This window comes from Nansenia antarctica, assembly GCF_963989245.1.
Source record: "Nansenia antarctica genome assembly, chromosome: 3".
Lineage (NCBI taxonomy): Eukaryota > Metazoa > Chordata > Actinopteri > Argentiniformes > Microstomatidae > Nansenia > Nansenia antarctica.
Genome location: NC_137688.1, coordinates 42014697 through 42027366, shown reverse-complemented (window position 1 = coordinate 42027366; position 12670 = coordinate 42014697). Strand labels below are relative to the sequence as shown.

Below are 12670 nucleotides of genomic sequence, written 5' to 3'. Positions count from 1 at the left end.
TGGGATTATGATATACAGAAAACACATTGGCTGAGAAAAGGAAAGGATGATGTGGACATCTTGATGGACATTGATAGGACCGTGTTTATCAATGAGATGTATGATGGCTTGTGTGATCATTTTGCTTTCATTTGTCATTCATGTCAATGAATGTTTGGTGTGTGTGTGTGTGTGTCTGTGTCTGTGTGTGTGTGTGTGTGTGTGTCTGTGTCTGTGTCTGTGTCTGTGTCTGTGTCTGTGTCTGTGTCTGTGTCTGTGTCTGTGTGTGTGTGTGTGTCTGTGTCTGTGTCTGTGTCTGTGTCTGTGTCTGTGTCTGTGTCTGTGTCTGTGTCTGTGTCTGTGTCTGTGTCTGTGTCTGTGTCTGTGTCTGTGTCTGTGTGTGTGTGTGTGTGTGTGTGCGCGCGTGCGCGTGTGTGTCAGAGACAATCCATTTAGCATTTACCAAAGATCCTCCTATTAGATCACCATCCAACTCATGATGTTATGCCAATTTCGGAGAATGAGTTACCTTAGGCCATAAACTCCACCCACACCACATGTGAATGCATTCCAAGAGTTCTCTTTGTCGTTCTTTATATCATATAAACCATAAAAGGCAGCAGCATCTGTCAATAGACAAGCAATATACAGAGAGTTGAGCATTCAATTTTTCACACCAATAGAGTATTATTATTAATGTATGTGTATACATTCGTCTAGATATTTGTATATGAGTTTAAGGAGATATAGCCATACAGCACTTCAGCTATGTTCTGAAGATGGTGGTCAACTTGTCAAGATGAGAGAGAATAGACATGATGATATTCATTGTAGGCAGTAACAGTCTAAACTTTTTTTTTTTTTTTTAAACAATTAATCAAACTGAAAACTGACAGAGCTAGCTAGAACTCTCCCTTATCATTCTGGGTCGGACATTGGGTTTCTCTTTTTTTGAAAATCCATCGAGCCTTGGTAACCCTGGTAATGGATAAAGTCAAGGTGGGTTTACAAGGCTTTGAAGGCAGCTACCATGACTAAAAGGTTCAAGGCAACAGCGTGTGGAATCTGCCTCTGGAGTCTGCGGCCTGCGCTCCGTACGCTTCCCGTGTTGGCTCTCTTGGTGACGGAGCGCGGGCGCCCGGTTGTGCTTGTGTGTGTGGAGGTGCCATACAACGGTGTAGAAGTCCAGGCTAGCAGAGACTGCTCTCCAGAGCCGTTGGCGCCCCCTCTCTCTCCTCCATACATCCCCGGCTCTAACAGCGCAGACTTGGCCAGGTACCCGGATGTGATGACTGCCACCCCATCAGGTGGGCCTCGGCGCCCCAGCTCACGTGCATCAGCCCCTAGCGGGGGCTCTGTGTAGGACGCAAAGTGCCACTCCCCCCCTGGAGTGGCCAGATGGGCCTGCCCACAGGTTGGCCTGGTGTAACAGGGGCAGCCCAAGACGGCGGTACGGGTGTTCTCAGCCCATTTCAGCAGCTGTGTGATATTCTCCTCCTCCTCGCAAGCCCAAGGATTATCCCCAAGGGTCAACAGTTCAAGGCCACTCAACCGATCGAACACCCCCTCTGCCACCCAGGTGAAGCGGTTGGCGTGCAGGTAGAACCGCGCCAGCCTGGGCAGCCGATCCAAGGACCCTGGCAAGACCTGGACCAGATAGTTGTGTGACAAATCCACAGTCTCCAGATTATGAGGCATGTTGGTGGGCACGGTCCAAAACCTATTATGACTCAAGTTAAGCGCGTGGAGGCTGGGCAGGGTGTTGTTGATGAAGACCACCCTCTCCAGCTCGTTGGCAGACAGGTCCAGGACCCTCAGGTTCCAGTGGTAGGCCGTGTCGTTCTTGTCCAGGGAGCGGAGCTGGTTGCCGGCCACCCGGATGTCCCAGAGGGCGCGAGGCAGAGCAGAGGGCAGACGGCCCATGTTGTTGTAGGACAGGTCCAGGGTGCGCAGGTGGGCATAGTGGCTAAGCTGGCCGTCCAGGCCATGCAAGCTGTATAGGAGAGATTTATTTAGAGATGAGCTTCTTTAAAAAAATACATGTATTATTTTAAAAAAATCTTTGAACTCCCTGGTCAACCACAGGGCCATTCCAAAGCACACACAAAGAAATAGGGATAAGATTAGGATAAGAAATACATTAAACAAATCAACATTTTCTGAACTCTGAAATGGAGCAGACCTATGAGCTTGAGGCAGAAGTTGCCCCCTAACACAGATCTAGGGTTAGACTACCCTACTCTCAATCTCAAACATGAGACGGGATGACAATTTCTAATCCTGTATCAGTTGTTATAGTCCTTTAACCCTACCCTTCCTCTGACTTTTGTAAGGATTGGGGTTATAGGCCTGCTCCTTCTCAGAGAGAGTCAACCCCCTCAAAGACGGGGTGAATCTCAAAAGACTTTCCTTGATTTCTAGTATCCTCTGACCTCGCCTTCCCCCCGACACCCATTGGAGGAGATGGTCCAGGGGAGGAAGAACCTCAGATCTGCAATGCTTTTTGGAGAAGAAGGTGAAGACAGAGGACATGTCGAATCGAGGAAAGACTTCTGAGCTTCACCTGGTAGCTCCAGAGACAGTACCTGTTGTGGGAGAGGTTTAGCGAGCGGATGTTGTGCTGCAGACCAGGGGGTAGCTGGGTGAGGCCCCGCGAGGAGCAGTCTACCACACGGTGACCCCGACTACAGGAGCACACAGAGGGGCAGATGGACAGCACCAACCCCCCCAGGACCCCCGACAGTAGCAGCAGGAGCAGGCAGGCCAGCGGGGCGCGAGGGGGCATGGCTAGAGCTCTAAGGGATAGAGAGAACACAATGAGAAGCCCATGAGAGCAAGTATTGCCAAAGATTGTCTGCTATAATGCTAATCAATGTTTTATAGCTAGAGCGTGGTGGGTCAGATGGTGAAGTCAACTGCTCTGTTTCTCCTATTTCTGAAATGTAGTAGAGCTTTGGAAAATGTCTGAGGGAAGAAGATACAACAGGATCAAAACATTGTCTATCCATTTCATTTGTGCTCAGTCCAGCTCTATCCCATAGGTCCCATATTTTCTTTTATTAATAGGAAAAATAAAGTACAACTGCAAAATATACCAACACTGGTGCTCCCTAAGTGACTAATGTAGAAGCTCAAATTAAAGGACAATGCTTAAATCCTGGGAATATTCCGGATCTTCTAACTGCTTAAATGTTATGCTCAAATGGAATACACAGCCATCGCTGATTAGCTCTAGAACACTTAAATGCAGTCCTTGCTAACTATTTCTCACATACTAGTGCAGTTTACTGGACAGCAACAATTCTGACCCATTCCTGGTCAACTAATTTAGCCCAGAGCCCAATACATATGCCATTTAGCTGACGCTTTTATCCAATACGACTTACTTTGCAATGAGTGCATACACTTCAGTATATATGGTCCCAGCGGGAATCAAACCCACAACCTAAGCATTGTTAGTGCCAGGCTCTACCAACTGAGCCACAGAGGGTCAAGTTAAGTCATCTTTATTTACCACACAACCATGATATCAGATAACTTCAAATGATGCTCATATGGGACTACCAGCACAGATGGGAGGTCAAGCTAGGAGGAGTTCCAGATAATCAGGATTAATATACCTATTGTCAGTTTACATATCTAGACCCCCTATTCAAACATTCTTTATCCAAATCTAATCGTGACAGATTTTCTGAAGGAAAAGGCTATTTGTGATGGGGTCTGCTGTCCTGTGACTGGATTGCATAGCAACAGCATCACAGATGGGGGATAGAAGGTAATGAATAGCAGTGCACAGCACTGAAACACTGCACACTTTGAGCCCGCGTCGGACGGAACAGGCTGATAAATGACACTCATACTGTATGTGCCCCAGCCTGCAGTGAGACATGTCTAACACTGGAACTAGTCAATCATACTTTAAGCACATCATTTAACAACATTTAACATTCCTCTCCTCTCCTCTCCTCTCCTCTCCTCTCCTCTCCTCTCCTCTCCTCTCCTCTCCTCTCCTCTCTACCCCTCTCCTCCTCTCCTCCCCTCTCTACCTGCAATAATCCCCATTCACACATGTCATTGGCAGCCCTCTGACATTGTGACAGTGTCCGCTAGACAAAGTGCTTTCTCCCAAGGATGAGGGTCAGACTGATACCTCTAATAGCCTTGATGCAGTTCACCAGGACCCCAGTCGGTCTGTCTGCCGGCAGGCTTGAAGCTCTGCCAGCGGGGTAGGGAGCTCAAAAATACTGCAGTGAGCACCAGCTGAATTCATTTAGGGTGGTGCACAAACACACACACACACACACACACATACACACACATACACACACACACACACACACACACACACACAGATACACGGTCGTGTCCTGTCGTCCCTGTCCCTGCACCCTGTCTTCTGGCACTCATGGGGCATCTGAGGACGTGTGTGTGTGTCTGTGTGTGTGTCTGTGTGTGTCTGTGTCGCAGGTTAATACCATTACATGGTCCAGTTTCTATTGATTATGAATGATATTCCTGACAAACTAGCATAATGTTTGGGCACAATACAAACTTGACATGTCAACTGTGTTTTTTTATGCAAAGCAATAATGGCATACCTGAAATATCAGCATAGGTTTTGATCTAGTCAGTAAAGGACAATTTGAGACCAGAAATCCAGCAACCTCCCCTCCCCTTTGTTTCGTAATTGAGTGTATTCAATTATACAACACAAATGTGTTGCGTCTAAATAGACATGGAGTCATTTTCCCCCAAGGACCTGATTTGTTCCGCGGATAATAGAATACCAAATAGAGATTTCTATTTATATACAGTAGGCATACAGTAGGTTTGTAATGAGGAGCCAGACAGACAAAGATAAATAGCCTTGCTGCAGTCTACTGACTAATGTGGTCCAGAATCAAATACATCACTGCTCTGTAAATTGGCACGTGTGTGTGTGTCTGTGTGGTGTGTGTCTGTGTGTCTGTGTGTGTGTGTTTGTGTGTGTGCTGCCATGTGTGCATGTGTTTGCACTCTTGCGCTGTTTTTCTTTCGGTGCCATAAATCACTCACCTGATCCTCTCCATCACGTTAGACAGTCATCTCTCACTCTTTCTTCTTTCTCTCCTTCCCTCTGCCACCTTTCTCTTGCTCTCTTCCCTCTTTTTCCGTCTTCTGGAGCAGTTGCCCTTATTACTCTTGGGCGCTTGTCTTTTTTGCTCTCTCGATTTTGCGCATGCTCTCTGAGTATTTTTCTCTCTTTCACATCCTCTCTCACCCTTCTTTTTCCTTGCTTTTTCTCCTTATGTGGTGAAGGTGGTCCTTTTTCCCTCCTCCTCCTCTCTCCCTCCCTCTCGCTGTCTGTAGTGCTGTGTTGGCGCTGGGCTTTAGTAGTCAGCTTCTCGTTCTCTCTCTCTCTCTCTCAGCCCTCTCCTGGGTTGTAGCGTTGTCCTGGTCCTGGCATGGCAGAGCAGGGTGCCCCCAATAGCGCCAGCCTCCACCGCTCCTCTGCAGGCTCCCGATGCGCACTGCAAGGGGAAGAGAAGAGAGAGAGAGAGAGCGAGAGAGAGAGCGAGAGAGAGAGAGGCAAAGAGGGATGGAGAAATGCAGCACAGAGCCGGCCCCTTCTGCTGCTGATGAGGCGGGGGAGGGGTGGGGGGGCTGCTGACTCAAATCTTTTTATAATCAAGATCCGTGCGCTCGACAAAAGCAATTCTCTCTCTGTCTCTCATCCCCCTTGCTCTTTGTTAAACACTTGCATACTTATTTTGGCATTGAACATAAGTGGCTTGCTGTGTTCAACTTTCACATAACATCATATGTGCCACTTCCCCACACACACACACACACACACACTGCTCTTTGTCCTCACAATGATTTTTTTTTCATACCACTACACACTACCTTTTCCCATGGTAAACTGTATGCTCTGTTGTGCTGTACTGTTAAAGCAACAGCAACCCTGTAGATCATACAGGGTGCAGGGTGACTTTGTTCTGACTGAATGCATATGGGATGCGTAGCACACGCGCACACGCGCACACACACACACACGCACACACACACACACACACACACACACACACACACACACACACTGCCCCCTGACAGTGGAGCTATCTGGCACCTGCAATGGTTGGATGCTCTCACAGCCCACAGCAAGTCGTTTAGACATCATGGTATGGCATAACCAAGACAATAAAAGTAGCATAATTACAATGTGGGTAAATGAAGCATGGTCCTTTTTGTCAACCTCGGGAGTCAAGATAGTGACCCCAATTAAATTCCTGTATGCCACAAATGCATGTATTAGCAGTGCAACCAATGTGCTTCACTTTAGTTCCCTGGCACAATAAATACCATAACACCCTCCAGGTCTTACTCCATTTTGGCAATCTACGACTCATTATATAATGTGTCACTTTATTTCCCTGGTATTTATTTATTGCGTCACACCCCTCCTGGTCTTTCTCCATTCAGGCAGCCTGCAGGAAGCCCCCTAGCTGTCTGTTAGAAGAGTAGCTCATGGCAGAATGTGCTGAGCCATGGTGATAGGAAGGAATAACTGCCCTGTGCCCAGTGGCTTGTGTTTTATGATGACTGTGTCCATACCGGGGGGCATTCTGGCACCAGGAATATGCAGCATTAGTGAGATCCCAGTGTGTTTTTAATTTACATTTGCAGTACATTACTGTAGCAATGACCATGAACCTATTTAAAAAGCAACAGATGGCTAATGAGTGAAACTACACAACACATTTGGAATTGTGAAAATTCACCTACTATAATATTGAGTAAGTTCACAGCACTATTGAAATCCAAGAACGATAAAATCAATGGGGTTTGTATTTGTCAGTTTTGGTGGTCATCCAAGAGTACAACCATACATGCCTTTTTTTCCCCACATCTTTTCTTATTTTAAGGGGGACATATCAGCATCATATTAAATACTTTGTTTGTTCAGTCAGTACATAAAATAATAACCTAAATAAATAATAAAAAAGTATATGTGTAGTTTTTATTGAATTAATCAAAACTGTGAGATTTTTTTGTTCTTCAGAAGATCATCATGTGGCCTGGGATGGTCCAGTGGTCTAGCACCGGGGTCTCCAGTGCACACATATGACCATGTCGGCTTGGTTCGAATCCGGCCCATGCCCTGCTGATACTGTATGCCCTCTCTCCCTTCTTCTCCTTACTTTCCTGTCTGTCTTCACTGTATCGGTCCAAAACAATGAAACATATGAGTGGGACTAAATAACTTAAAAATATATAAAGAAGACCATCAGAAATCATTGACATCAGACTGATAGTGGCTTTAATTTAAAGACCAAAATACTTGACACCTGGCACCATCTGAAGAGCAGATGTTAGAAGAATAGTACCGGTAATAGTTTGGCAAGTAACTGATAAAATGTTTCAATTTCCACTATGACCAATATAGTTATGTATTTGCTTTTGAACATGCTAACCTGTGGTTCCACACCACTTCACCAAATCAGCTTTTAACATTACTGTGCAAGCACATTATCAGGAAAATCTATACTTGAATATTGTATAGTTTTGTGGCTCTGTCTCTGATTTTCTCTCTCCTTCTTCACTGCTCTGAAAAGAAGTCATTCTTTCATTTTAGCCTGGCAGAGGTGTTCTGGCCAACGATACACTCCTCTCTCTCATAAGTTTAGGGCTTCTCGTGGACACGCACACACACACACACACACACACACACACACACACACACACACACACACACACACAAACACAGAGAGTAGTAGTGTTAGGGCACTACTTCACAGGAGAGAAGTATGTCCTATACTGGCAAAAAGCAAGTTAGGACTTGGCATCTCAGGCAAGGCAATTCAGTTATGAGTGCTGCTCTGTACTGTAACTAGCCATGAGCGAGCTATGTGTATTTCAGTCTGCACTGAAGCAAGCTACCATGCTACAGCAGGCAACATCATTGATCTACTAGCCAGCATGAATATTGAATAACACTGACACTAACACTGTCCAGCAAATGTGGTAAAACACCAGGAAGGAAGTCCTTTAATTGTGCAGTGCCTCCAGCTAGCATGGCAACATTAATCAGAATTGTGAGACTCTGCATGGCAACACCAATCAGCTTTGTTAGCACCAGTGTGGTAACACCAATAAGCTGTGAGAGCCTCTGATACCAAACCTATCGTGTGTGTAATTCACCTCGGATACAGATCATTAGATATTATGTCTACCCAACAAAACAAAACAAAAATCTGTCTGGAAAGTTCTGCTTTTGCTTCAACAATGAAGAAAAGGTTGATGCAACAGGGCATTTGCACAGGTGTTTCACACCTTGAAAATGCCTCTGTTTAGGTCAGCCTTATAAGAATGAAGGTAAATGTGTGATGTGACAACTTTCTCCAACTCAATGCAGCCAAAACAGAAGTACTGATTGTAGCCACTGAAAACATTTCCTCTAGAGTAGCCACGCACCTAGACAATGTTCGCCCCTCATCTAAGAACCCTGGGTGTTATTTTTGACCAGCCCATGCATTTGGATAAACATGTGAAATCCCTGACACGTACCAGTTTTTTTCACCTCAGAAACATTGCTAAGCTCCGGTCCATTGTATCCCACTCTGAATTAGAACTGTCTGTACATGCATTTATCTCATCTAGATTAGATTACTGTAATTCACTGTTTACCTGTCTCAACAAATCATCTGTAGCACAACTTCAACTGGTCCAGAACGCGGCTGCCAGGCTTCTCACCAGGTCCAAGAAATCATGCCACATCACCCCCATCCTAGCATCCCTGCACTGGCTCCCGGTACAACTCAGAATTCATTTTAAAGTGCTGGTGTTCGCTTTCAGAGCACTTCATGACCAAGCCCCCGCCTACATCTCGGACCTCATCCACCTCTACTCATCCACCCGCTCACTGAGGTCCTCTGACCAGGAGCTCCTGGTCGTACCCAGGACTAGGCTAAAAACTAGGGGGATAGAGCGTTTGAGGTGACGGCCCCAAGACTATGGAACGCCCTCCCCCCTGACCTGAGAGACGCTCCCTCAGAACTAATCTTTAAACGCCAACTAAAGACACATATTTTTAGACAGGCCGGCAGTCAATTTTAGCCTTCTTATTGGTACTGTTTATGTTTTGTTTATGTTGTCCCGTTTGTGTTTTTAATCACTGATGTTCAAAAATGTGCACTTTCCGTATCTTTTTATTCTTGTATGTAAAGCACCCTGTGCATCCGTGCTGGGAAGGGTGCTATATAAATAAAAAAAACAAGTTTTACTTACTTACTTTGTAAAAAAGAAAAGGCATTCTTGCCCATGAATAAAGGCGAGAGAATAAAGGTGAAAGTGAACATTTTAGTCAAACTAAAAACTATACAACTACAATAGCTTCATTAATAACTCACAGCAGTGCAAAAGGACAAGAGCTGACTAGATGGGTGAGTCATGGCCTCAGTTTGGGCTGACCTTACAGACAGTTGCCCCTGGCAACATTGGCATGAGCTGGTAACTTGCTGGCCTCATCAGAAATGCAGATGTCAAATGAGTGAAATGGGGTTCAAAATAGTCCTGCCCAAGTTTTTGCTACTTCTTTCTCTCTCCCTTCTCCTTTCATACTGTATCTGCAGCAGCACTTCTGCAATCATTTGTCAGTTGTATGTTTTATAGTTTTCTCTACGGAGTTGGAGCATTTATCTTAAGGGGGCTTTATGGAAGGGTTGGGGAGTTTAGTGAGAGAGAGAGAGCGCTTTGGATTTATGATGGCTGTATCTTCCGGGTGACGTGCTTTATAGGGAGGATAAAGCAGGTGCTGGGGGTTGGCGTCTTGTCAGTTTGGGGAGGGAGGAGGGGGGGGGGTCAGTGGCAACTGGGTAGGTGGATGATGCTCTCCTCAATCACCACCCAGTAGGATGAATTATGGTCTGGCCTTTAGCAAGTGGCCTGGAGCCGTAGTGTATGCTTGCACTGTGGGGTGAGCATCCTGAAAGCAGGTAGATCCTCTTAACGTCTGTAGACTGCAATGGACTTCAGATTATCATTAGTGCTATGAGGCTACCTGTAAACTCAGCCCCGCTTAAGTATTCTATCACACACAAATGTAGTACACACATTCACTCCTGATATTAATTCACAGTCATTTTATTGCTTAAATACATGATGAACATTTTAACAGTCGATGGCAGGTGTGAAGATCTGTATTGGAGAAATGGTCTGTTGTTTTTTGGCAGTTTGATCTTGTCGTTTCCGTGGTTTCTGCTCAGATGAGATAAAGGTGCTATTCGTGGGTGTGCCTTTTTCCTGTTGCTTTCTGTAGCTTCTCTATTCTCGACTGTTAATATATGGCCACACAGTTCAGAAAGACACTGAGAGCGACTGCAGCACTGCAGTAACTCACTCACTAACGGTGTCAGACTTGCCCCACTGAGAGACTTCCTGCTCCCTCGTTCTCTCTTTCTTACATTATTTCTCTCTTCATCTTTTTTACCTCCTTCCACAGTCATTTTATCATTGATTTATCATTGATATCGGTGATCACACAATATACATTTCAGCAGTGCATCCTTCTCTTTTTTCACCAATGACAGAATGATGCTGAAATGTAGGCCCTCTGTCACTTTATGTTTACCACCATCAATATGCAAGGGAGGAAAAGCAATTATGGTACAGTAGCATGCAATAGCTATACTTCCCAGAATTGGTTAGCTTGCATCAATAAGTATCAGGACTTTATCTTGAATCAAGGCTTTTGTTAAAAGCTTTCTCTCTATACATTTGATAGCCAAGAAGTACTAAACCAAGGGATTATGAGCTCATGTTTTAAATGCAGATTATAGCAAATGTGCATGTAAGGCAAGGCAAATGTATTTATATAGCACATATTCATACAACTGAATGCAAACTCATAGTGCTTTACATAACAACATTAAAGAAGTGCATTCAAATAACAATTAAAAAGTTAAAATAAACCATTTAAAAGACAATTACATTAAATGTAATGTATGTAGAATAGTCCATGAAACAGTTACCGGTACATTGTTTTTTTTTGCCATCAAACTGCCCACCTATCTAATATTTGTTGGTAGGCATACCATACATAGAGGAAGCGGAAACAGTGATAGGCATCTGACGTTGGAGTGAGTGGTTTCCTTTGCTGGATGGGGTTGGGGAGTCGCGGGTTTCCTGTGTTTAGTTATGTTTGTCACCACATAGAGAATCGGTTACAGTGGGGGAGGGGAGATAGACATATCTGCACTATCTGTTGAAGGAGGGCTGAGTTTGTCTGTAGGGCCCACATCTGACAAGGGTGAAGGAACATCTTTCAAGGACGAAGGATCTTCCAATGGCGAAGGAGGGGGAGCATCCTCGTTGTCTGGCCTTAGGTCAACATCCTGCAAAGAGGCAGGAGGATCAGTGTCATGGTTGGTTGTGGCAGTTGTCTTTGGAGAAGGCAAGGTTGCATCTGGAGCTTCCTGAGTCTGCATATTTTCCTCAGCAATATTTTCCTCAGTCCCGTTGCTGGGATGAACCTCCTCTGCTATTGCCTCTCTCCCGAACGTACTCCCCGCTGGAAGGCCATCCATCTGGTACTCCATCTTGTCAGTGTCCTGAAGCAAAGACAGCCTCATGGAGAGCCGCTGGGGCAAGATGCTGGATAGAGAGACCCGATTGGACCCCCTCCCGATTGGGTGGTCGTTGACTCCACCATCCAGGAATGGGGAGACCCCTGCCCAGGCGGTGTTCTCCAGCTGCTTCTTCTTCAGTCGCCGCGTCCTCACCACGATGGCCCCGAACCCCACCATCATCAACATCAGCGCCCCACCAATCAACAGAGCCACCACTGTACCTTGGTTCCCCTTCTTAGGCTTCTTCTTGTTTTCCGTCTTTGTCGGTGGAAGTTTTAGTTTCCTTCTTGTCGTGGTATTGGGGGCGACTGGTTTCTTTGTGGTGACCATTGGTGTGCTGTGGCGCTTGAAAATATCAATACCACTATCACCAGCAGTAGCATTGGCTGCAGTTGTGGAGCTCGCCTCAGCAGGTGTAGTTGTGGTTGGTTGAGTGGAGATGGGAGTTTGAGGGGTGGTCATAACTGGAGAATCAGGCAGAGTGGACCCTGTAGTAGCATTACGAAGCTGCTCCAATGGGCCTGTTGGACCTTGATTGGTGGGGCTTAAATTGGTGGAAGCTCTGACTGGGGCTTGTGATGGAGTGCTGGACAGAGGAGTCACCTCTGTTTGGACACTGTTTGGTACAGGCTGTGCCAATATTGTGTTGTTAGCCTGTGACATTTGAGGAGTGGTCAGAGCTGGTCCTGTTCGGAACTTTGCTCTTTGGTTTGGTTTAAATGAGGGAGTTTGGGAATCCCACATTTTGGTAGACAACTCAAAGGGTCTAGATTCAGCCTTATGTGCGATGGAGGCTGTCTCTTGCCCTGCTAAGGCCTGGCTTATCATAGTTGGTGAGATATCCTTGTCTCCCTTTGTTGTGATCCTTGCTGTGGAGTTTTCTCTATGACTTGCAGATTGGCTGTCCTCCAAGTTTCTCGTACTCAAAGGACCCATTGAAGACCAAGATGACCTGAGAACGTTTCTTGTGGACACCTGCTCTTGAGTCTGTGATTGCAAAGGCTCACCCTTCACAGTAAGCTTCAACTCCATAGAAGGATCAGTGGAGAGGTGTTGTGGTAGTTTAGAGGGAGTAACCTCATTGT

At 45.7% G+C, this 12670-nt stretch overlaps 2 protein-coding genes across 7 annotated transcripts in view; one reads left to right on the top strand and one right to left on the bottom strand.

Moving 5' to 3' along the window:
* nf1a (neurofibromin 1a) overlaps positions 1 to 12670 on the top strand; it is a gene marked incomplete at its 5' end in the record, with an annotated part of 78789 nt that overhangs the window by 35592 nt on the left and 30527 nt on the right. The gene's annotated exons all lie outside the window — the stretch shown is intronic.
* Positions 985 to 5100, bottom strand: omg (oligodendrocyte myelin glycoprotein; the record flags this gene model as incomplete). The annotated part of the gene is made up of 3 exons (XM_080526219.1): positions 5035 to 5100; positions 2565 to 2774; positions 985 to 1972 (listed from the first exon to the last, which is right to left on the bottom strand). The coding sequence occupies exons 1-3, from the start codon at positions 5046 to 5048 to the stop codon at positions 985 to 987; spliced, it is 1212 nt and encodes a 403-aa protein (XP_080382345.1). The 5' UTR covers positions 5049 to 5100.